Source organism: Schistocerca piceifrons, chromosome 3, assembly GCF_021461385.2.
Source record: "Schistocerca piceifrons isolate TAMUIC-IGC-003096 chromosome 3, iqSchPice1.1, whole genome shotgun sequence".
Taxonomy (NCBI): domain Eukaryota; kingdom Metazoa; phylum Arthropoda; class Insecta; order Orthoptera; family Acrididae; genus Schistocerca; species Schistocerca piceifrons.
This window is the reverse complement of record NC_060140.1, coordinates 838,688,181-838,714,538: the sequence shown is the minus strand read 5'-3', so window position 1 is coordinate 838,714,538 and position 26,358 is coordinate 838,688,181. Positions and strand designations below refer to the sequence as shown.

General features: G+C 39.6%; 1 protein-coding gene across 1 annotated transcript in view; it reads left to right on the top strand.

Annotated features, from left to right (window-relative positions):
- LOC124787758 (protein N-terminal asparagine amidohydrolase) overlaps positions 1-26,105 on the top strand; it is a 250,202-nt gene extending 224,097 nt beyond the window's left edge. The window contains exons 3-8 of the mRNA XM_047254632.1: positions 331-396; positions 2,208-2,390; positions 3,930-4,037; positions 6,003-6,103; positions 13,276-13,437; positions 25,280-26,105. Of these exons, the coding sequence (XP_047110588.1) occupies positions 331-396; positions 2,208-2,390; positions 3,930-4,037; positions 6,003-6,103; positions 13,276-13,437; positions 25,280-25,405 (746 nt within the window). The 3' untranslated portion in view covers positions 25,406-26,105. The remainder of the gene's footprint in view (positions 1-330; positions 397-2,207; positions 2,391-3,929; positions 4,038-6,002; positions 6,104-13,275; positions 13,438-25,279) is intronic.
- Positions 26,106-26,358: the final 253 nt, after the last annotated feature.

Sequence of the window (26,358 nt, the reverse complement as noted above, 5' to 3'; positions counted from 1 at the left end):
TTAACATATAGAGGGCTGAAAGTGTCATATAAATGTTCTTATTGGGAGGAGATGAAGAGGAGGAAAAATTATAAATATAAAAGATAGAGTAGCCCACCTGCCATTATGAGGCATGTTGGACATTTAATTCAGCTAACATCTTCCTGACTCATTTATTTCAATAACCTTATTTATATTACATTATGTTCTTCACATATGTATGATTTACTACAACGCTCTTGTTAGAAATGAATTTCAGAAAGACTGCTGCAAATTTAAATTTTTGTACATGCAATATTTTAATGCCTTCTCTTTATCGTATATAAATGCTTTGTGGTATTTATTTTGCAGAAAATGTGACTATCTTGGGGTCTGATGATGCTACAACATGCATCATTGTTGTGCTGAGACATTCAGGTAAGCCATCCTCTCGTTAGTGATGTAAAAACATATATTTTGTGAACAAACATTTATCTGATAAACTCATTGCTACAGGTTTCAAAATATAACAGACATTTGCTGCTTTATTGATAAATTAGATTTTGAGACTAGTTTATAGTTGACAGTGTCATTGTTAGGGTCTCAAAATACTGCGAGCAATGTATTTGTGTTGCAAAATGTTCTTTCTTGTGCTCCGAGATGGAAAGATTACTCTGAAGTTAATGACAGGCAATGCGAATGAAAGGACAAGAAAAGTGATGAGTAGGGTAAGGAAATAGATTAGCGAGACACAAGAATGAGAAAAAGATAAATTGAAATGCTGAGAACCAGAAGGGCTTGAACCACACTGTCATCAGTTTTGAGATTGCAGGGTGCGTGCATGCTCCTGACGTTCATGTGAACCAGTTTTATTAGATACCATTTTGATCCTGCAGGCACCATGAATCAAGACACAAAGGAATTAATGGGTTTGACAGGAAGCGTGCTAGGATAAGCCATTCAGTTGCAATGACCACTGTGTCCAGATGGTGCAGTACTCAGTGCAGCTGCCTAGTAAGCAGGAAACCTGAGTTTGAATCCCAGTCCAGCACAGTTTTTCAACTTTCCATATTGATTTAATCAGTGACCACTGGCAGCTAATGTAAGTCCTTTGTGTCTTGAACCAGTTTTATTTCTATCTGTAGCCTCACATTGTATTTACAAACTTTTATGAAAAGATGTCTTGCCAGTCTCTCAGATATTCACTTCTATAGGGGTCCAAAGCATAATTCTGTTTCTCAGTATCACTCAGTCATAATATAGAGCTGCCAACATAATGTAGTGCCTATGTCATGCACATAGTAGTAGTACTTCATAATTTTTGTCTAAACCTCAAGCCACAGAATATGCTTATTGAAAATGATGATAACAAGGACCATAGTGTTGGAATAGGTCATAATTATGTGTGGTGTATTTAGCATCTATTCTTTATATTCTATTTCTAGTTTCACATTAATTTCAAGCTTTAAAGCTAATATTGTAGTCATAGGATACTAACTCTGTGCACTTTGTACAGTGCTCTATGTCTGAACATTTTTGAACACTAACATTTTCTTTATGATCTCTGTGCATTAGCTGTTCTTTTGAAGACATTGATAAACTTTTTTCTCTTTTACACAGTGCATATATTGCATTTGTTATTTTATAATGCTCTACATAATGGTGCTATAAAATGAAACTACTTACATCCAACTTTCTTTAGCTTCTCCATCTACTCCGTAGATGAAGTTCTGAACGAATAAAGTCTGTGTATGGTTGGTTTACATTTTTTGAATATCGTTGCACATTATGATAAAAGTAAAAATCCAGTTAAGTAAATTGCCAGTATGCATCATATTTTTCACAGAGAAAATGTAATTTGATTTCAAACCTACTAATATGTTACACACCATAGTAATTTTTTTTTTAAATATGATCCATAGAACATGCAATAACTAAGAAACTGATTTCCACCAATGCTATGGTCATTTTAACAGTAAAATAATAAATGAATACACCATTGAAAAACTGAAAATTGGCATGAAATCAATTCATTGTAATAAGGATGTTGTCAACTCCTTATTAGTATGCTGCATACAGTTTCAGAAATTGTGGTGGTGTTGGTGGTAATGTCATGGTAACAATGCAATGATGTCAATTCATAATATACTTATTTTCAGTTTTGTTTGTATTTGCATTGTTTGTGTGATATGTTGCTATTTTGAAGGAATTATAAAAGTTCTGCAACAAAGCCTGTTTTTCTGTGCCAGGTTCAGGTGCTGTGGCCCTAGCTCATCTGGATGGAGCAGGAACAGAGGAATGTGCTGCCACTATGGTGCAGCGAGTCCAGGAAGTCGGCATGGGCTTTGCAGAGGGCAGGCTCGAACTGCAGCTCGTTGGTGGATTCTCTGACAGCCGACACTACTCTGAAGACTTATTTTACAATATCATGCGTAAGCACCAAATAACTCAAACATAACCATTTCCTTCAGTACAGTATATAAAGTGTGTCTGACATTAGAAAATATTTTGTTTTGAAACATGAGGTAAATAACTAATTACAATGTTTACAGTCATGTTTAAAATATGTCATTAAAGACCACAGTCTCAACTGTTTTTTATACTGATCCATGTGTGTGTGTGGAAGCTCTTATAGGTAATGTTACATTTTTTACAACATAAGATGGAATGTGATTCTGATACAGTTGTGGAAACAGAAAGAGCTACTATATACAGTATGAACAATTATCATAATATGGTGGTAAACCATCATGTTTTGCTATTGCGGTTCATAATGTAACCATGCATAAAGATCATTATAGCTGCAACAAGTAAGTTAAACAACATAGCCACTAGGTTAATCTAAAAACAGTTTACAAATTATGGCATCCACAGAATAATTTTTTTACAGAATTTTCATTGGCATCGTGCAATATTTGCAGTTAATTAATGTATCTTTAGTGTATTCTATAATTGTTAATTGTACCTGCATGAGTTATCTTGATGAATTGTATAAAAATCATTATGTGTTAATGTTTGTATCAATAGACGTTTTGACAGACAGACTGATTTTAATCTGTTTCAGTGCACCTATGACAGATTTTCATAATTTGTCATAGAGAGTGGTTTTATTTATCTCCAATATTTATTTGTTTTAAGAAACATAATAATTATTTTCCAAAACATCATTTCTTAAAAAGACAGAGATCATAATTATGTTGTGGTCTATGAATAGTTATGGTATAAGTCATGCACCTAGTTTTATCATCCCTCAAATGACCACGTAAAAGATTATTACCTTTCCTTGTGAATATCAAGGTGTTGAAAATCATCCACAAATCAGCACAACTGTAAATTCTGTTAAATGCAGATAATAATGTAAAGATATTTCAATAAAAACACCCCTGTTAGCTATATCACTCGCAAAAATGATTTTATCTTCAAAACACAGCAATAACATATTTCCTATTCTCTTTGTGCCCATGCACTAATTCTGTCAGAGGAGAAGTAAACTGCTTCGTGTTCCATCAATTTCTCCCGACTGAAAATTTTTGGTATCATTAACGTGAGCAGACTACACAGATGAAACTCAATAGAGATGCCTAACTAACTGAAACAGCTTACAAGTACAGTCATGTGATTGACACAGAACTAGGCTTTAAGTTTCCCCATGATGGGGGTGGGTTTTTTACATTTTGTAGTAAGAAGCAGAATGAAACCATATATCTCAGTTTATCAGCATTTTTGTGTTATTACTATAAGTATTAAATTTTGCATTTCACATTATTTAAAAATGCCCTCACTACTGATGTATGTATTTATTTTTTTATTTTATTTATTTCTAACTTCATTGATCCAACTGTGATAGACCCACAAGGATCTAGAGTGTGTCAGTAAACAATCAATACAAAGATAGTAGTAAAGCAGTCAATCAGACAAAAGTAATACTACATGTTTGCTATGCACATATGTGGTACTTTTACATGTTCCAGATGCATTTCACCGGCAGCCAGTGGAGATAGACCTGACACTGGCATGTGTGGGGGAACTTAATACAACCATCAGAAGTGGCATACACTGGCCTATAGTGTATGGTGTTGGTCAGTATGACTGCCATTGTTGGTTATTAATGTAGAGGAGTACACACTGTCTTGCAAATAGTGCTTTTTAAGTAATCAGTAACATTGTGTTTATATAAAGTAGGTCATGCATTACTTACAAACAAACAAAAAAAAAGCATCTCTCTCAAATTCTTTGTTAACCCTCAGGTGGGTGCACCAATTTTTGTAACATGAATAGGCACATGGCACAGTTTTTACACATGTAAAAAATAGCTGGCTCTAGGTTACCAAGATAAACTTGTACTATCAAACTCACAGTTTAATCTAGGTTTAATTAAGCAGTGATAAAATAAACTTATTTTATATGACCTAAATCACTGGTAAATTAAGCAGTAATAACATAAACTTTCATTGTATCACTCAAGTGTTATCCCACAGTAATGACCCACTCAGGGAATTAAACAGTGCAGTTCAGCAGAACCCAGCTGAACACTTATTCGATTACTAATTATCTTGGAGACAACTGACTCATTGTGGGATTGTGCTGCTATTACAGAATCTGGGGCTTTTTCTTGCACAGATCATAATTTTTTTCTCACCCAGCGCACTGTTTATTTTATATTATTGTTGCTCGCTTGGCTATATGACAACACGACTTACCAGTGTGTTAGGCAGAGCAATAATGAAGCAACAGGTAGGAGCTCATAATTGTAAAACAACAGTGGAGTGGTACAAGACAATTGTTATTTGTAATTGGTGCACTTTATACATAGGCATGCCTGCTTGAGGGTTAATATATCAATGAAAATAATTTTTTAAAAACATATTATAATTGGATGAATAAAAAAATCTACTCACCAGGTGGTGGCAGCAAAAAGCACACTAAGGTGAAGCAATCTTGCAAGCTTCTGGAGCCAGTGGCTTCTTCTTCTGGTAGAGGGGTTGAAGGAAAAAGGAGGGGGGATGAAGGAAATGGACTCAGGAGATTTAGGAAATGGGGAGAGTTACAGAAAAATTGTCCAGAACCCCAGGTCAGGGGAGACTTACTGGAGGACTTTTCTGTAACTCTCAACAGTCCTTAAACCTCACCAGTCATTTTGCTTCATGCCTCTTCCTTCCTCTTCTGCCCTTCTGCCAGAAGAAGGAGCCACTAGCACCAAAAGCTTACACAATTCCTTAACCTTTGTGCATTTTTTGCTGTCACCACCTGGTAGTAGATTTTTGTATCTATCCAATTATATTTTCAGATTTTTTGTTGTCATTTATAATTCATTCATTAATTTATTCATCATGTTCTGAACAATATTTGAACCTGTTAATCAACATCACTGCAACACTCACAAACTAACACATATTAAGGCCATATTCAACAAAACAGTTTCACAGCAAAGATAATAACTTATTGAAGAAGAATATGTATGTTGAATTTTGACACTTAAGAATCCTAGAACAAAAATATTCTAATAGAAACACTATTACTTTCTGAATGTATATTCTTAAAATGATTATTTTAGAAAGTGGTTTAATAATCTGAATTCAGAATTAGTGTTGTTGAGCCTAGAGAACTTTTTGTTATTTTATTTCAAACATTAATCAGAACCATTTTCTTAAAAAAATTTGTAATCCTATTACTATTGAATCTTTATGCTGCTTGATTCATGCATTGTAAATATTTTGTAAATCAGCAGGCTGGGGTGTGTTTGAATGGGGGACGGTATGGGGGAGAAGAGAATGAGAAGGAACCTACACTTTTCAAAATTTTCTAATATTTATTCACCAAAATTAAAATGGGAACACAAAAAGGAAAGCATCATTCTCTCAGTGTTTTCTTGCCTTTTGCAATAAGTGTCATTGGTATTCAGTTTTTACTTCAGTTTCACAAAACAGGTTTTGTTATTACAGTGAAAGATCTGGAGTAAAATAAAACTAACTACTGTAGGGCTCTGTTCCTGAATGTTCCTGAACTTCCGAGAAATTGAGGTTACCATATTTCTTATATTTCAGGTGTTATCACAAAGACTGGTGAACTGTTCCCAGCAACTTTTCCAGACAAGGGCCCTGACCTAGCTCTGCGGATTGCCAGGCATCTGAGGGGTGGCCAGCAGGTATGTCTTATAAAACAACTTGTCTTCCATCAATCCTACTTATACATTGTGCCATGTCTGGATAACACTGGATATTGTGAGCAGTTGAAGTAAATGTGGTGTAAGTAACTCTCTCGTCATTGACTGACAGCAGTGCTTCTCATGTGGATGCAGTTGTGTGTGGCTGCAAGGACATTTCCCAGGAGCTTGGAATTTTGTACGGGAGTGTTTCTGACATCATTCATGGGTCCTTGAGGTACCAGAGAGTTTCATATTGGTGGGTGCCTAAGAAGTTGGATAACGTGATGAAAGGCACATGAATGACAGTGTCACAGAATCATCTGCAGTGGTTTACTGAGGAGGGTGACAGTTTCCTAGACTGCATTAATACTGGATACTGCCTTTCACACTGGAGTGAATGGAAAATGCAGCTCATGTGTGAGAAAATGAATCTCTTTCAGAGAAATGTGAGGTGGTGGCGGCGGCGGCGGTGGTGGTGGCAGTGGTGGCGGTGGTGGTGGTGGTGGTAGTAGGGTTATTCTCATCAGAACTGACAGCAAACTAACATTGACAACAATAGTGCAGGTTTACATGCTGAAGTCACAAGCAGAAGGTGAAGAGAGAGAGAAAGAAATGAGGATATTTAATGGGTAATTCAGTATGTAAAAAAAAAGAGATGAAACTTTAATAGTCATGGAGGATTGAAATGCAGTTGTGAGGGGAATGAGTAGAAGAAAGGGTTATGGGAGAATATGGGCTTCAAAGTAGGACTGAGAGAGTAAAAAGACTGAGTTCTTCAATAAATTTCCGTTGGTAACAGTGAATACTCCATAATTTTCAATATGATAGTGTCTGCAGCTGCGAAGAACTTTTGAAAGACTTCATGATGCCTTCAACTGCCATTCTCTTTATTTCATCTACAATTTCGGCCTTAAGTCATTTTCAAGTTTTTATGGATGATTTTTTAGTAGTAAATTATGCCATGTACGTTGTTGCTCCTATGATTCCATGTAATGCTCATAAAATAAATCCAAGATGTTTTATACTATTTTAGGAGCATATTACTTTCAAGCAGTTGTTGTAAAGCTCTTTGCACTAACGCGCTCTTAAAATGGCATAAAACATCTTGGTTTTATTTTATGAGCATAACATGGAATCCTAGGAGTAACGACACACATGGCATAATTTACTACTAAAAAAAATTCACCCATAAAATACCTTAAAATGGCCTAAGACCAAAACTGTACAATTGTGCATGAAATAAAGAGAATGGCAGTTGAAGGCGTTGTGAAATCTTTCAAAAAGTAAATACTCTGTTCGAGAATCACAGGAGGAGGAAAAGGTATACTTGGAGGAGGCTGAGAGACACAGGAAGATTCCAGTTAGATTACATCATGGTCAGGCTTACAAAGTGTACTCAGGAGCAGATATAGACTCAGACCACAATTTAGTAAAGACTTGTTTGATCGTGTGATGGAAGAAGAAACAGGAATCAAGGGGAAGATACAGGAGATTCATTAGTAGAATTAGAATTTAAAAGGCCTGTGGATGATTTAAGAGCAAAAAGGGCTGGAGGGATAGATGACATTCAAATGGAATTTATAAAAATTGTTGTCAACAAAATCACTATTCACATTGGCATGTAGAATGTATGAGACTGGCGACATACCATCAGACTTTTGGAAGAACACCATCCACACAATTCTGAAGATAACAAGAGCTACAAAGTGTGAGATTATCACATGATCAGCTTAATAGCTTGAGCATTCAAGTTGCTGACAAGAATAATATACAGATGAATGGAAAAGAAAAGATTGAAGAAGAATCAAGATATGTACATAGGATTTGTTGATTTGGGAAAGTGTTTGACAGTGTTAAGTGGTGCAATATGTTTGAAATTCTGAGAAAAATAGAGGTAAGCAGTAGGGAAAGGTTCATAATATACAATATGTACAAGAATCAAGAGGGAACAATAATACCGGAGGACCAAGAGCAAAATGCCTGGATTAAAAAGGGTGTAAGACAAGGATCTAGTCTTTTGCTCCTACTGTTCAATCTATACTTGAAGAAATATGGGGAAATTTCAAGAGAGGGATTAAAATTCAGGGTGCAAGGATATCAATAATAAAATTCACTGATGACAGTATCTGTTCAATGGAATAAAGAATCCAATGAGTACAGAATATGGATTGAGGGTAAATTGAAGAAAGATGAAAGTAATGAGAAGTAGCAGAAATGAGAATAGCAAGAAACCTAAAATCAAAACTGGGGCTGACGAAGTTAAGGAATTCTTCTAGTTAGACAGCTCAGTAACCCATGATGGATGGAGCAAGGATGACATAAAAAGCAGTCTAGCACTGGCATTCCTGGCGGAGGGAAGTCAACTGGTATCAAACAAAGATCTTAATTTGAACGTACATTTTGAGTATAGTGTTGTATGGTAGTAAACCATGGACAGTGGGAAAAGTGGAACAGAAGACAGTTGAAGCATTTGAGATCTGGTGCTACAGAAGAACACTGAAAATTAGGTGGACTGGTAAGGTAAGGGATGAGGTGGTTCTCTGGAGAATTGATGAAGAAAGAAATATATGGAAAACAGTGACAGAAGAAGTAATAGGATGGTAGGACAACTGTTGAGACATCAGAGAATAACTGCCATGTTTAAAAAAAAAATAAATAAAATTAAAAAAAAATATGAAAAAGCAAAGGGAAAAAGAAGTTATCTAGATTTAATTCCCATTATTATAAATGTGAGCTTAACTGGTTGTTGATATAGTTTTCAGAAGTAGCTTGCAGTGGCTGCTTCTTCCATTAATATATAATTTGATGTACTATACATGTTAAGTATATTGAAACTAAGTGTAATGTGTGAACCAAAGATAAATAACACGGTAGGATTAGGGTGTAACAGCGACGTATGCCCAGTCATAGGTAAAATAGGTGGCAGACTTTGATCATTGGTAGAATAGGAGGGTAAATACAATCATTCTACAAAGGAGATTGCTTATAAAACACTCATGCAAGCCATTCTACAGTGTTGTTCAAGTATGTGGGATTCATACCAAACAGGACTAACATGGAACATTGAATGTGTATTAAGGAGAGCATGAATGGTCACAGGTTTCTTTGACCTACAGGAGAGCATCATGGAGATGCTGAAAAAACTGAACTGGCAGATGCTTGAGATAGACACAAACTATTCTGAGAAAGCCTACTTACAAAGTTGCAATAATCAGCTTTAAATGATGAATCTAGGAACATACTACAGGGTTAAATCAGAAAGTCTTTGCCTTAATTTTTCATTAGCCAAAATAAGGTACATACAGGTAATTACAAATGCATTTACTTTTCTGTTTATCTTATACTATTTTTCTGCATATTCCCCACACCAGTTCAAACATTTGCCCCATCACAGCACTAAATTTGATATGCCCCTGTGCCAGAATTCATCTGTCTGACTAGTGGAACCACTGTCAGACTGCTATCTTGGCTTCACTGTTGCGTATTAATCACTGTCCTGCCAGGAAAACATGTAAATCACTAGGGATGAGGTCCAGGTTGTGTAGTGGGTAGTCCAGACTAGTCGATACTCTCCTAGTGAAATGACTGGAGTTTGTCGGCCATTTTGTTTGCCACGTGTGGCCTTGCATTGTCATGGAGGATTAAGCTCGTTGTGCACATTGAGAATATCTCAGCACTTAATCCTGATGGCAGCCCGTATGTGTGATACTGTGGAACAATAACTGTTGACATTGATGGTGGCATGTAGTGTCATGAAATACTGGAGAGTGGTCCTCAGTGATTCCAGAAGATCATTAACATCACCTTCCCAGCAGATGGCACTGAACAGAATTTTATTTTTTGTTTCTATTGAACCCGAATGTTTCCTCCTGGTGCTCTGCTGCTTTAATACCAGCACTGAATTCAGTACTCACATTTCATTGGAAGTGACAAAGAGGTCCAAGAAATGGTCACCCTACTCGGCATACCATTGCAGATGATTCAGTGAAGCAACCATTCACTTGCATTTCATCATGTCATCCAACTACTTAAGCACCCACTGATATGAAAATTTCTTGTACCCTAAGGACCCATGAATGGTTTTGTAAACATTCTCATACAAAATGTCAAGCTTCTAGGAAACACCATTGAGGTATACACAGCACTCTACTTTTAACATTGCATCCAGGTGGGAAGTATTGTCATCAATCTGCAACAAATGCAGCCTTGCCAAATGCTCATTGTCATGCAAATTCACAACACCACTACCTCACACTTCACAAAGCAAGACACTTTTGCCCACAGGTAGGCTGCACTTCCCTGTCAATTTTTGTGGGCATTCACCCCTTGCTCCATAGAAAACAAATTACACTTTGTTGTTCATACATGATGGATGTGTTTAACACAACCACCTCCTTGGACAACTGACAGTAGCTACATGCCATGGAGCTAATGTAATTTGACTGTAATTTGACTCATACTGTCTCCTATGTATCACTTCTGTGTAGAAATCACAAGGGCAAGATTAGATTAATTATAACACGTGCAGATGTGTTTAAGCCATCATTCTTCCCATACTCTAAACATAAACGAAACAGAAAGAAGCCATACAACAAATTATGACTAATGCTGCACTGCTTACATCAGCAATTTTGTGCAGATTACTTACACAAACTCACTCTCTCTCTGTCTCTCTCTCTCTCTCTCTCTCTCTCTCTCTCTCTCTCTCTCTCTCTCTCTCTCTCTCTTCCCAAGAAGAGTTACTCTGAAATAGTCTACTCCCCTTTTTTATGTGTACTCCATACTATGCATTCATGTAACTTTACTGATTTCAGGGACCATTGTCAGCTGTCTAATATTGGAAAAGTTAAAACCTGCATAATGTGTACATTAGTATTAACATCTTGGTGCCTCAACTCCAAATATTGTACTAAATTATAGGAGGAAGAGGAGCTAATAAGATACCGTCTTTTACTTTCTTTTTGAATATCTGAGGATTTTATGTTTCCTTGTTTGATGTCTACCAGCTTTTGCGCCAGAATATAAAATGACATCGTGTACCCTACACAAGGGTGCATGGTCTATTTGGAAATTATTTTTACTTACAGAATTGTGTTGGTGAATTTCACATTTCATTTTAAATGCACTCTTCTGATTGATTATAAATACATTCAGAGGGTAAATATATTTTGCACATGAGTAGAAGAATCTTTAGAGCTCTGAAGAGGCTTCTGCAAAATGTTCTAGCAATTTCATTTGCAGGTCAATACAATAATTTAAAATGCAGTCCTACAGGATTGAGCTTTTTAGTCAACTTATCCAGACATTGCTGCATCTCAGTTCATTGTGTATTTGGATGCCTAGAAATTTCATACACATTAAAAAAAAAAAAGTGTTGCCCATTGAGTTCTACTTCTGATACCTGATAGTAATTTTAATTAGTCTGAAATTCCACAATGAGTCTACATAAGGTGAAGGTAAGATATCTGCAGTGAACCAGTTATAGCCCTGTTCCATTATTCTTTTGCTTTGACAGATGTGAATGTGTTTACACCCATTATCAGTGTACCTGTGTCATCAACAAACGTGACAGTTTCTTAAGGGTCCTCCAATATCATTTATAAATTGTTCATGTATGCCAAGAATAGGAGGGAGCCAAGCGCCAAACCTTCTGGCATGCCATATTTAATGTTTCCATACCATCATAACCATAGAAATTACTGTTGTTCTGTGACTTGGTGCAATTCCAGTCCAAGTAAATATAATGGATTTCATATTAATGGTCCATTTTCCCAGTGTTTTCATCTACACTTAGGAACAATTCCTCTATTTTAGTGTTAGATAAATTAATCAGGAAAATAAAAACTTTGATTCTAGTCGATTCTATATTCTGCCTTGGATGCATCATTGTTTGCTCAGTGATTTCTCCTCTCTCTAGTCTGAATGGTGTGGTCTTTGTTTTACCATTTTAGTTTTCTTTCTTTCTTTCTTTCTTTCATTTCTGTCTCATTTTAGGTCTTCTGCTCATTCTTATCGAGTGAGGAGGCACAGTTAGCAGATTAGACATGCGTTCAAGGACAGTGAGCTTCAAATCCAAGTCTGGCGATCCTGGTACATGTGATTTGTGGCCTGCTTACATAATTTCATACAATGGTTCATATGAAAATGACACGGCAGATTTCTTTCCTCATTCTTGTCTGAAAAAAGTGTGTTCTTTGTCACTACTGACATGATCATCCATGAAGAATTAGGCACTTATCTTCCTTCTTTTTTTTTCATCTTTTGCCTTATCTAATCCTTAGACTTTTTCCTATCTGATTTTCCTTTTCTCATCTGTTTCTCTAAAAAAAAAGAACTTATTAATTATCTAGCATATCAGTCTCATAACCATCAGTACTTCTTTTATCGGTTGTTACTATCTGTGTTGGCTTTGAGCCTTCTGTGCTGGAGAACAATCTTCTTGTTCAGTTCTTTCCCTTCAGCATCTCTCTCTTGATACAGGATCCTAAATGTTTTACCCTTTATGTTGTTTTAATTATTTTTTTATTATTAACACACTCTTGCAAACTTTCTTTTCCTTCTTTTTTCCCTTTAATTTGTCAAAATGAAACACTTTATAATAATATGCTATGATTTCAGTTCCTTTTGTCATTGCTGTAAGGCATACATTGACATTTAGATAAGTTTAAGTGTGATTGTTGTTGTGTGGGAATGTTGATCTACACTAAGAACTATGTGTTTGTGATGAAGAAAAAAGTAACTTGTTGGATGCTTGATCAGAATACATGAAAAGTAGCACAAATACAGAATACAAGGAATTACAAATATCTCTCTGAAACAACAGTTAAAAAAGTCAACTTCAGTCTGGAACCACGCTACTGCTACGGTTGCAGGTTTGAATCCTGCTTCGGGCATGGACTTGTGTGCTATCCTTAGGTTAGTTAGGTTTAAGTAGTTCTAAGTCTAGGCGACTGATGACCTCAGATATTAAGTCACATAGTGCTTAGAGCCATTTGAACCATTTTTTGAAAAAAGTCAAAGATATCACTTGTCTCTGCAAGTAACTATGTTTAGTGCTCTGAAAATCATTCCGCCAGAATTTATTACTTGTTGTAACAGATGAGATATTTGATTTACAGAAAGTAATAAAGGTTGCAGTGAACGTTTCCTAATGTAGTGATATTAATTTGCAGGTGCTGGATATTTATGACTCCAATCTGGGTCTGTTAAGAATTGGACCATTCAATTATGACCCTCTGCGTGGAGTTGACTTGTGGCTCGAACAACCAGATGAACTTATACTGCAACATTTAAGCACATCACCTGAAGTAGAGCCACCACACTTTGTAATGCAGGTTTGTCATTATGCTATGTGTATGTACAAAAATTCAATGATCAGTGAAATTTTGACTTGCTGTCAACCATAGATTATTGAGTATGCTGGGAGAAACTAAAAATTACCAGCAAATATTTATATTGTGTTACGCATTGGGCAACCCAAAAAGCATAGGATATGGAAAGAAGTGGTAGAACAAATTCAACATATTTGATCATAAATCAACATTTTCCTATTTGTTTTTTACTTGTAAAGCTGAATTAATAGCAGGCTGCACTAGCAGTTGTTTGATTGTTATTAGAGATTTTGCATAAGAGCTATTTCATCTACAAAAGCAACTGGAGTTGTAAGGTAGAAGGAACAAAACCTAACAAATGGACAAATGGAAAGTTTTTTTTTTCCAACCCTCCCACCCCCTCGCCACCTCTTCCACCTAGAACAGTGAATCTCACTGGAACAGTGAAGCAGAGAATTATGCAATTTGGTGGTGTATGAGCAACACGATTCTAGTTGCTTTTGCCTCAAGAGATATAATTTTGAAACTTTAAATAGTGCAAAAAACTCTAATGTTTACCATTTTAACCTAACACTCAGCCTTTGTATGACTCATTAGTAGGTAACAAATCTCGCAGCCTCAGCTCCAATGCAGTAGGCTATCCCAAATATTTTGAGTTGTTGAAAAAGTCATTGTTTCAGAGAATAGTCATTCAAATACCTTTGATAAAAAGATGCTGATGCTCTCTATTTACTTCATGGGACTTAACTACCTACTGTATGTTTTCAATTTATTAGGTTTCAGAAGCAGCTCACTTTTTAGCTATTGGTATAATACTTAAACTTTTCTTAAAATTGCCATAGTTATCAGCAGCCATTACTGGTAGTCACTTTCTGCCTCTTGTTAACAACAATTTATTTAATTGAATTTCATTATTCATTCATAGACAGTTGACATTTTATAAATATTGTCTAATATATGTGAAATAGCTACATGTTTCATGACATAGAAAGGAAGAAACAAGAAAATATTTCTATATATGGACATAATGTGTACCTAATATGCAAAACAAGTGCACAGAATTTTCAGTATATGCAGAATAATATTATTCATCAGAATAATTAGCAACCAGCTGTGCAAAATAAATTTTATTTCCCTAGCCAGGTTCAGCCAATGGCCTTGCTGCAGTGGTAACACCAGTTCCCATCAGATCGCCAAAGTTAAGCACTGTCAGGTTGGGCTACCACTTGGATGGGTGGCTATACAGTCTGCCGAGGGCTGTTGGCAAGTGAGGTGCACTCAGCCCTTGTGAGGCAAACTGAGGAGCTGCCTGATTGAGAAGTAGCATCTCCGGTCTCGTAAACTGACTTACAGCTGGGAGAGTGATATGCTGACCACATGCCTCTCCATATCCGCATCCAGTGATGCCTGTGGGCTGAGGATGATACGGCAGCTTGTCGCTACCATTGGACCTTCCAAGGAGAGAGGAGAGAGAGAACCAGGTTCAGGCACTTAGTGCCCTTCTTCAGAAGGTTATAACTATCAAATTATTTGTGAGTTTCAACAGTAAGATGCATACAGCACATTGCTATGGTCATGTGGTTCATTGTGCCTGTACAAGGATTGTATAAGGAAGTGAAACAACAAGTGAAGTTCTAGTATAGTATCTGCACTTGTTTGGATTCTTTGTACCATTTTTGTACAGGCAAATATGAACAACATGACAACAGCAGTATGCTGTGTGCATCTTGTTGACACTCACAAATAATGAAATAGTTATAGCCTTCTGAAGAAGGGCACTAAGTGCCTGAAACTGGTTAGGGAAATAAAAGTTCTTTTGTGCAACTCGTTGCTGATTATTTTGATAAATACAATTACAGTTGCTGAGATGATGTGACTTACCAAATGAAAGTGCTGGCAGGTCGACAAACAAACACAAACATACACACAAAATTCAAGCTTTCACAACAAACTGTTGCCTCATCAGGAAAGAGGGAAGGAGAGGGAAAGACGAAAGGAAATGAGTTTTAAGGGAGAGGGTAAGGAGTCATTCCAATCCCGGGAGCGGAAAGACTTACCCTAGGGGGAAAGCAGGACGGGTATACACTGGCGCGCACACACACACATATCCATCCACACATATACACATATTTGTGTGGATGGATGTGTGTGTGTGTGTGTGTGTGTGTGTGTGTGTGTGTGCGAGTGTATAGCCGTCCTTCTTTCCCCCTAGGGTAAGTCTTTCCGCTCCCGGGATTGGAATGACTCCTTACCCTCTCCCTTAAAACTCATTTCCTTTCGTCTTTCCCTCTCCTTCCCTCTTTCCTGATGAGGCAACAGTTTGTTGTGAAAGCTTGAATTTTGTGTGTATGTTTGTGTTTGTTTGTGTGTCTGTCGACCTGCCAGCACTTTCATTTGGTAAGTCACATCATCTTTGTTTTTAGATATATTTTTCCTTCATGGAATGTTTCCCTCTATTATAATCATTCATATTCATATATATATATATATATATATATATATATATATATATATATATATATATATATATATATATATTAAAAAAACAAAGATGAGTTGACTTACCGAACGAAAGCGCTGGCAGGTCGATAGACACACAAACATACACACAAAATTCAAGCTTTCGCAACAAACTGTTGCCTCATCAGGAAAGAGGGAAGGAGAGGGGAAGACGAAAGGAAGTGGGTTTTAAGGGAGAGGGTAAGCAGTCATTCCAATCCCGGGCGCGGAAAGACTTACCTTAGGGGGAAAAAAGGACAGGTATACACTCGCACACACGCACATATCCATCCACACATACAGACACAAGCAGACATATTTAAAGACAAAGAGTTTGGGCAGAGATGTCAGTCGAGGCAGAAGTGTAGAGGCAAAGAAGTTGTTGAAAGACAGGTGAGGTATGAGTGGCGGCAACTTGAAATTAGCGGAGATTGATGCCTGGCGGATGACGAGAAGAGAGGATATACTGAAGGGCAAGTTCCCATCTCCGGAGTTCGGATAGGTTGGTGTTGGTGGGAAGTATCCAGATAACCCGGACGGTGTAACACTGTGCCAAGATGTGCTGGCTGTGCACCAAGGCATGTTTAGCCACAGGGTGATCCTCATTACCAACAAACACTGTCTGCCTGTGTCCATTCATGCGAATGGACAGTTTGTTGCTGGTCATTCCCACATAGAATGCATCACAGTGTAGGCAGGTCAGTTGGTAAATCACGTGGGTGCTTTCACACGTGGCTCTGCCTTTGATCGTGTACACCTTCCGGGTTGCATGGGACAGGTTTTGCATCGGGGGTGGTTACAAGGATAGGAGCCAGAGGGTAGGGAAGGTGGTTTGGGGATTTCATAGGGATGAACTAACAGGTTACGAAGGTTAGGTGGACGGCGGAAAGACACTCTTGGCGGAGTGGGGAGGATTTCATGAAGTATGGATCTCATTTCAGGGCAGGATTTGAGGAAGTCGTATCCCTGCTGGAGAGCCACATTCAGAGTCTGGTCCAGTCCCGGAAAGTATCCTGTCACAAGTGGGGCACTTTTGTGGTTCTTCTGTGGGGGATTCTGGGTTTGATGGGACGAGGAAGTGGCTCTGGTTATTTGCTTCTGTACCAGGTCAGGAGGGTAGTTGCGGGATGCGAAAGCTGTTTTCAGGTTGTTGGTGTAATGATTCAGGGATTCCGGACTGGAGCAGATTCGTTTGCCACGAAGACCTAGGCTGTAGGGAAGGGACCGTTTGATGTGGAATGGGTGGCAGCTGTCATAATGGAGGTACTGTTGCTTGTTGGTGGGTTTGATGTGGACGGACGTGTGAAGTTGGCCATTGGACAGGTGGAGGTCAGCGTCAAGGAAAGTGGCATGGGATTTGGAGTAGGACCAGGTGAATCTGATGGAACCAAAGGAGTTGAGGTTGGAGAGGAAATTCTGGATTTCTTCTTCACTGTGAGTCCAGATCATGAAGATGTCATCAATAAATATGTACCAAACTTTGGGTTGGCAGACTTGGGTAACCAAGAAGGCTTCCTCTAAGCGACCCATGAATAGGTTGGCGTACGAGGGGGCCATCCTGGTACCCATGGCTGTTCCCTTTAATTGTTGGTATGTCTGGCCTTCAAAAGTGAAGAAGTTGTGGGTCAGGATGAAGCTGGCTAAGGTAATGAGGAAAGAGGTTTTAGGTAGGGTGGCAGGTGATCGGCGTGAAAGGAAATGCTCCATCACAGCGAGGCCCTGGACGTGCGGAATATTTGTGTATAAGGACGTGGCATCAATGGTTACAAGGATGGTTTCCGGGGGTAACAGATTGAGTAAGGATTCCAGGCGTTCAAGGAAGTGGTTGGTGTCTTTGATGAAGTATGGGAGACTGCATGTAATGGGTTGAAGGTGTTGATCTACGTAGGCAGAGATACATTCTGTAGGGGCTTGGTAACCAGCTACAATGGGGCGGCCGGGATGATTGGGTTTGTGGATTTTTGGAAGAAGGTAGAAGGTAGGGGTGCGGGGTGTCGGTGGGGTCAGGAGGTTGATGGAGTCAGGTGAAAGGTTTTGCAGGGGGCCTAAGGTTCTGAGGATTCCTTGTAGCTCCGCCTGGACATCGGGAATGGGGTTACCTTGGCAAACTTTGTATGTGGTGTTGTCTGAAAGCTGACGCAGTCCCTCAGCCACATACTCCCGACGATCAAGTACCACGGTCGTGGAACCCTTGACCGCCGGAAGAATGACGATGGATCGGTCAGCCTTCAGATCACGGATAGCCTGGGCTTCAGCAGTGGTGATGTTGGATGCAGGATTAAGGTTTTTTAAGGAGGATTGAGATGCAAGGCTGGAAGTCAGAAATTCCTGGAAGGTTTGGAGAGGGTGATTTTGAGGAAGAGGAGGTGGGTCCCGCTGTGACGCTTTCAGCACTACCGCCGCTATAATATCCACCGTTTCTAGTTCACAAACAGCTCCTTTCACCTTTTAAACAACCATTTCGGCCAGTTCTAATAACTTTCGCTTTATTTCCATTTCCGTTTTTCCCACATCACTTATAATTTTTAGCCGCTTCCCACAGGTTTTAACGTCATTATTTCTTCGTCAGACAATTGTTAGCCTCATTTTCATAATCTGCCACCACAATACCACTCCTTTTAATATACTACACGCAGTTTTTTCGATATTTTCCTGAATTTCTCCGTCCTTTAACGTGTTTTGGCGGCAACACAACCACCTAACCTTTATGCACATCGTTGTCTACCAACCTAAGTCCAACATAGCCCAGCTGTAACCAACACCTTTTCACCTTTTTTCATTCCAGATCTCCAGTTACTTTCCGGTTCACCTTTATCTCTCCCCATATATTTTTATTTTCATTTTCATTTCACCTCATGTTACACTTTCCACCTTCTAATACCATGTCACCCTCACAACACCCCCACAACGACCCCATTAAGTTTTATTTACATTCCCTCCGCAAACATGCCTTTGCCCTAGCCAGATTACGCTCCCATATTCTATTTTCTCAGGCTTGTCTGACATTTGGCATCACCCCCAAAGGCCTCACACTTAAAGTTCCCGTCTCTGGCTGCAACCCTTCCTTCCATCAGCCCCTATACCAGTTCCAAACTGAACAATCCATTGCCCTCACCCACCTAATCCTTCACCTACACATCAACTCAGCCAATGAACACACCCATCAACTCCTATCCTTAATAAAAGTCCTTAATCTTTCCTCTCCCACATCCACACCGGCTGTTCAGAGCATCCTCCTACAGGCCAACCGTAAATTAGAACAGCATGCCACCCTCCACCTCAAAAAACTATCCAATCTCCTGGTTTCCCACCTCCGGAAAGGCAACCCACTCACCCTTCACAACCTTTCCAGCAAACCTCAACCTCCTCTCATTGCACACAAACCCAGTCTCTCCCATCTACTCAATCTCCCACTTCCAGCTCCACTCCCTCCAAAACCTCAAACTTCCGATCAACACAATTTGGAACCACAACACCCTAATTCAGTAGTTAACCTTTCCTCCAAACCTCTCTCCCAATCCGAAACCTCTGTCCTATCCAAAGGCCTCACCTTCAGCCCCACTCCCAGATTCAACCAAACAGCCCTCGTCAAAGATTTACTGTCCTACACTCGTAATCTCTGCTGGAAGTATCACTTTGCCACGAAGAAAAATGATCCTAATCCTACTCCTAATGATCCGACTCCTCAAGACACCATCCAAATTGAACCCTGCCTGGAACAGTTCCGTCCTCCGTCACAGCGGGACCCACCTCCTCTTCCTCAAAATCACCCTCTGCAAACCTTCCAGGAATTTCTGACTTCCAGCCTTGCATCTCAATCTTTCTTAAAAAACCTTAATCCTACACCCAACATCACCACTGCTGAAGCCCAGGCTATCCGTGATCTGAAGGCTGACCGATCCATCGTCATTCTTCCGGCGGACAAGGGTTCCACGACCGTGGTACTTGATAGTCGGGAGTATGTGGCTGAGGGACTGCGTCAGCTTTCAGACAACACCACATACAAAGTTTGCCAAGGTAACCCCATTCCCGATGTCCAGGCGGAGCTTCAAGGAATCCTCAAAACCTTAGGCCTCCTGCAAAACCCTTCACCCGACTCCATCAACCTCCTGACCCCACCGACACCCCGCACCCCTACCTTCTACCTTCTTCCTAAAATCCACAAACCCAATCATCCCGGCCGCCCCATTGTAGCTGGTTACCAAGCCCCCACAGAACGTATCTCTGCCTACGTAGATCAACACCTTCAACCCATTACATGCAGTCTCCCATCCTTCATCAAAGACACCAACCACTTCCTTGAACGCCTGGAATCCTTACCCAATCTGTTATCCCCGGAAACCATCCTTGTAACCATTGATGCCACGTCCTTATACACAAATATTCCGCACGTCCAGGGCCTCGCTGCGATGGAGCATTTCCTTTCACGCCGATCACCTGCCACCCTACCTAAAACCTCTTTCCTCATTACCTTAGCCAACTTCATCCTGACCCACAACTTCTTCACTTTTGAAGGCCAGACATACCAACAATTAAAGGGAACAGCCATGGGTACCAGGATGGCCCCCTCATACGCCAACCTATTCATGGGTCACTTAGAGGAAGCCTTCTTGGTTACCCAAGTCTGCCAACCCAAAGTTTGGTACAGATTTATTGATGACATCTTCATGATCTGGACTCACAGTGAAGAAGAACTCCAGAATTTCTTCTCCAACCTCAACTCCTTTGGTTCCATCAGATTCACCTGGTCCTGCTCCAAATCCCATGCCACTTTCCTTGACGTTGACCTCCACCTGTCCAATGGCCAACTTCACATGTCCGTCCACATCAAACCCACCAACAAGCAACAGTACCTCCATTATGACAGCTGCCACCCATTCTACATCAAACGGTCCCTTCCCTACAGCCTAGGTCTTCGTGGCAAACGAATCTGCTCCAGTCCGGAATCCCTGAATCATTACACCAACAACCTGAAAACAGCTTTCGCATCCCGCAACTACCCTCCTGACCTGGTACAGAAGCAAATAACCAGAGCCACTTCCTCGTCCCCTCAAACCCAGAATCCCCCACAGAAGAACCACAAAAGTGCCCCACTTGTGACAGGATACTTTCCGGGACTGGACCAGACTCTGAATGTGGCTCTCCAGCAGGGATACGACTTCCTCAAATCCTGCCCTGAAATGAGATTCATCCTTCATGAAATCCTCCCCACTCCGCCAAGAGTGTCTTTCCGCCGTCCACCTAACCTTCGTAACCTGTTAGTTCATCCCTATGAAATCCCCAAACCACCTTCCCTACCCTCTGGCTCCTATCCTTGTAACCACCCCCGATGCAAAACCTGTCCCATGCACCCTCCCACCACCACCTACTCCAGTCCTGTAACCCGGAAGGTGTACACGATCAAAGGCAGAGCCACGTGTGAAAGCACCCACGTGATTTACCAGCTGACCTGCCTACACTGTGATGCATTCTATGTGGGAATGACCAGCAACAAACTGTCCATTCGCATGAATGGACACAGGCAGACAGTGTTTGTTGGTAATGAGGATCACCCTGTGGCTAAACATGTCTTGGTGCACAGCCAGCACATCTTGGCACAGTGTTACACTGTCCGGGTTATCTGGATACTTCCCACCAACACCAACCTATCCGAACTCCAGAGATGGGAACTTGCCTTTCAGTATATCCTCTCTTCTCGTCATCCGCCAGGCCTCAATCTCCGCTAATTTCAAGTTGCCGCCACTCATACCTCACCTGTCTTTCAACAACTTCTTTGCCTCTACACTTCTGCCTCGACTGACATCTCTGCCCAAACTCTTTGTCTTTAAATATGTCTGCTTGTGTCTGTATGTGTGGATGGATATGTGCATGTGTGCGAGTGTATACCTGTCCTTTTTTCCCCCTAAGGTAAGTCTTTCCGCTCCCGGGATTGGAATGACTGCTTACCCTCTCCCTTAAAACCCACTTCCTTTCGTCTTCCCCTCTCCTTCCCTCTTTCCTGATGAGGCAACAGTTTGTTGCGAAAGCTTGAATTTTGTGTGTATGTTTGTGTTTGTTTGTATCTGTGTATGTGTGGATGGATATGTGTGTGTGTGCGAGTGTATACCTGTCCTTTTTTCCCCCTAAGGTAAGTCTTTCCGCTCCCGGGATTGGAATGACTCCTTACCCTCTCCCTTAAAACCCATATCCTTTTGTCTTTCCTTCTCCTTCCCTCTTTCCTGACGAGGCAACCATTGGTTGCGAAAGCTAGAATTTTGTGTGTATGTTTGTGTTTGTTTGTGTGTCTATCGACCTGCCAGCGCTTTTGTTTGGTAAGTTTCATCATCTTTCTTTTTTTTATATATATATATATATATATATATATATATATATATATATATATAATGTTGCATAACTAAAAATTTGCATATTATCTTCTTGTTCAGTATGCTTTCTTTGACATTTTTACAGTTACAGCAGAACTGTTGTTTTGCTGTTACAATAGATTCAACATTACTATCAAAACATTAAATTAATTCTTCTATTAAATTCTTTGCATTGATCATCGTATTAGTGCTGCACAGTTTATATCTGGGTATATGTATGAACAAATATTCAGCAGTGTGAATTTTGAAGTTCTGGTAATTAATAGTGTAATTAATAGTGTGTTTCCACGTGTTCTGCCAAGTTGTTGTTTCCATTTTATGCACAATATACTCACTACCTGGACTCCAACCAAATACAGCCTGGCATTCACCTTAAGCACTCTAGAGAAATCACAGAAAAACTAAATTTGAATGGGCAGATGAGCATTTTAACTGCCTTCCCCCCAAATACGAGTGCACTCTTTCATTACTGTGCCACATCACTCATTGTATCACAGTACAGATGTGACAGATGTTTATTAGCTGGGATATTTTCATTGTAAATGCTGAGTGTAATGTTCTATAGGATTTTTTTTTTCTTAAGAGAGTCACAATTGATTTAGTGTTGCATGATTTACACTACCTGGTGAAAAGTATCTGGACAGCCCTATGAAATTTGGAATTGACCACTAGATGTCGTGAGAGGGAGAATCGTGTTGTCAGTAAAGAACCAGAATAATAGAATGGCTCCTTCAGGATAGCTCAGTGACCTCTAATATGGACTATTCACTGGATGTCATCTGATTAACAGGTGCAGCAGGGACATTTCAATTTTTTTTTTTTTTTAAATCTGCTCTAGCTGATGATTGGTGATGTGATTATGAAGCGTAAATGTGAAGAAACAACCCCAGCTTAATCAAGACGAGGCATGCCTCATATACTGATGGGCATGGACTATCAAGGACTGTGGAGGTCAGTTGTACAAAATCACATGAAGTCAGTGAAAGGAATCGTTTCTGAGTTTCAAAGTGCTACCAGCAGTATAGTTGGTACAATGACTTGCATAGGGAGTTAAAAAGAATGGGGTACACTAGTTGCAAAACTCCTGATAGGCCGCACACTTCTGCAGTCAGTGCTAAGTGATGCTTGAAGTGATGTAAAGAGTGATGCCACTGGACAGTGGATGACCAGAAATGAGTGATTTGTAGTGATGAATCACACTATAAGATGTGGCAGTCTATTGGAAGTGTTTGGGTTTGGCAAATGCCTGAAGAATCTGATGTTTTGTGTAGTGACAACAATGAAGTACAGAGGTGATGGTGTTACAGAATGGGAATGTTTTTCATGGTCTGGGTGTGATCCTCTTACTGTGCTTAAGAAATCATTAAATGCAAAAGGATATGAACACATTTAACAGCACTGTATACTTCGTACTGTTAAGGAACACACCAGAGATGATGATTGTTTGTGTCAGGATGACAAAGCACTGGTTCATAAAGCAACATCTGTGAGGCACTGGATTGTGGACAGTAACATTTCTGAAATGGACTGTCCTGCGCAAAGTCCTGACCTGACAGTGGTATGAGTCAGAAAATCAACTTCACTCCATACTCCAACATCATGAACTTCTCTGGTTCCAGTTCTTGAGGAAGAATGCACTGCCATTCCCCACTGACATTCAGGCACCTCATTGAAAGTGTCCCCAGCAGAGTTAAAGTGGTCATAAAGGAGCTTCTGAAGAGAGTAAAAAAGCATTCTATAACATGCTTCACTCATTCTCAGTAATGGATCCTTTCAATTTTCCTTGTATTTATATGATTTTGTTTGTAATTTGCAGATCATTTTCATATTTTTATAAACAATGATAGGAGGCAAAGCAACAAATTACCCGATAGCAAAGACATTTGGTTGTTTTCAGGCACACATACAAGATTGAAATCATTTTGGAACATTCACAAAATGTCCTTCAGAACTGACTAACAAAAACATGCATATACATGCATGCCAGTATTGTCCCCATTGGCTACATTTTCCCAGCAGTGTGGCCTGGAGGGTGAGAGGGTTGCCAAATGGACTGGGAGAGAGGCGGAAGGAAGATGGGAGGGGGAGGGAGTGGTGGAGCAAAAGGAGAGAGAGGCAACAAGGGACCAGGGTAAGAATGTGGTGGAGTATGTTTGGGGTGGGGGGGAGATAGAAAAGAGAAACAGAGTCAACACTGGGTGTGTATTAATGGACTGGAATGGATGTACAGTGTTGGTGGATAGAATAGGTTTTCCTCATGGATACAAGCCATGTGGCAAGGAGTTATGAGTACATGTAACATAAGGATGAACCAGGATATTCCAGAGATTGGGTAGGTAGTGGAATACTACTCGAGAAGAGATGAGAAAGATGGTTCTGCCACCTCTCCCAGGTTGTTATACACTCCCTTCCCCCAAAACCCAATCTATAAAATATTCTGGTCCATCATTATGCCATGCTTGTTCCCAATCTCCTGCTCACTGATCATATCCCTTTTCTACCTCCCCTCCCACAACTCTCAATCCATTCCTCCCACACCCCTCAACCCATTCCTCCAATTCATTATGTGCCTCATTTAATGTTGAGCACCTGCACCAAGGTTGAATCATTGGTGCCACACTCCTATTCGTTTCCCTTTCTGCCACCTTCCTTTTCAACCCTTCCTTTCCCCTTCACCTTTTTATTCATTTCACCTTCTTATTCCTTTCACTCATTCCAGCTGACAAAGCTCCTCAGCCCAGTCGAGCTGATGCATCAGGACAGTGTAGCAGTGTGTGTATATGTGTGTCTTAAATAGATAGTTCTAAATGCGGACATTGCTCAGTAGCTTAGCATTGATTTTAATGTCATTTATGTGCCTGATGACTGCTAAACACTAAACCATATAATGTTGTTGTGTACTGTTATTCCATACATTTTTGTGTTTCACCCAGGATGTTCCTCATGAACATTTAACTGACAGAGTTTTTCTCAATGTTAAGATACGTGCAACACTGAAGTACATCCAAGAGCATCCCTTCCCAGCAATCACGGTGTTCAGGGACAATAGGCCACGGTACTACCGACGGGACGAGAACACGGGACAGTGGGTGCCGATACGCTACTGATTGCTGGCAAAAGTCAGCAATGGTGCCCATTTCTGAAACTCACCTCAAATGGTGGGACAGCAAGTAAAGTGAATCACTTGTGCTTCTGACACAGTTGTAATCTTAATTCTATGTCATTAGTTTTCACTACCTTGTAATCCTTTTCCTTTTTATTACAATGCTTTTTTTTATTTTTGAGAGATATTTTGTGACTGTTTATACTACTGCTGTATATATTACATATCACTGTTATACTTCACTGTAGTATAGTGTCACTGTATGAAAGCAAGGATAGGCATTATTGTGAAAAGCTTTTTCAGAATAATTATTGGAACAAATGTCTGCATGGCTGTTTATTTCATCAAATTTTTTGAAAAAGAGAAAAGAAAAGAAAAATTTGATGATCTCTCATAATCAGTAATAGTGCTGTTACAGGTGTTATATGGAGAAGGTGTTTAATGTTGATCGCTAGTGACAGGCATTTTTTTGTGAAAAGTTCAGGTGCCAGGAGTGAACTGTCATTCACACAAGTTGTTAATATATATCTCCATCACATAATTAATAAGATCCCCCAAGTTGGCTGATTATCTGGGTTTTGCTCCCAACTACAGCAACTATTTTTAAAGTTTGTGTCATTACTTTTGGAAACACTTTCCTTGTATAACTAAGTCTTGAACATGTGAGGGCAATCTAGTAAATAAAGGGCATATCACAATGTTATTGCTGTATATTAATTTTATAGAATTTGAAAGATATGTAGTGGAACTACTGGTGTATACTTTATTCTTCTTCATACTGTAACTACTGAGGCATTAAGCACATGCCTTTATGAGTTTACATATTCTTCAGAGTACATCATCAGATGAAGGCTTATTCATGACAGTGGAGTACAGTGAACTCTGTCATGTAGTACTCGATAAATTCTCACATTGTCTTTACACATGAAACATCTATTGATCAGTGATGCGGTGTGG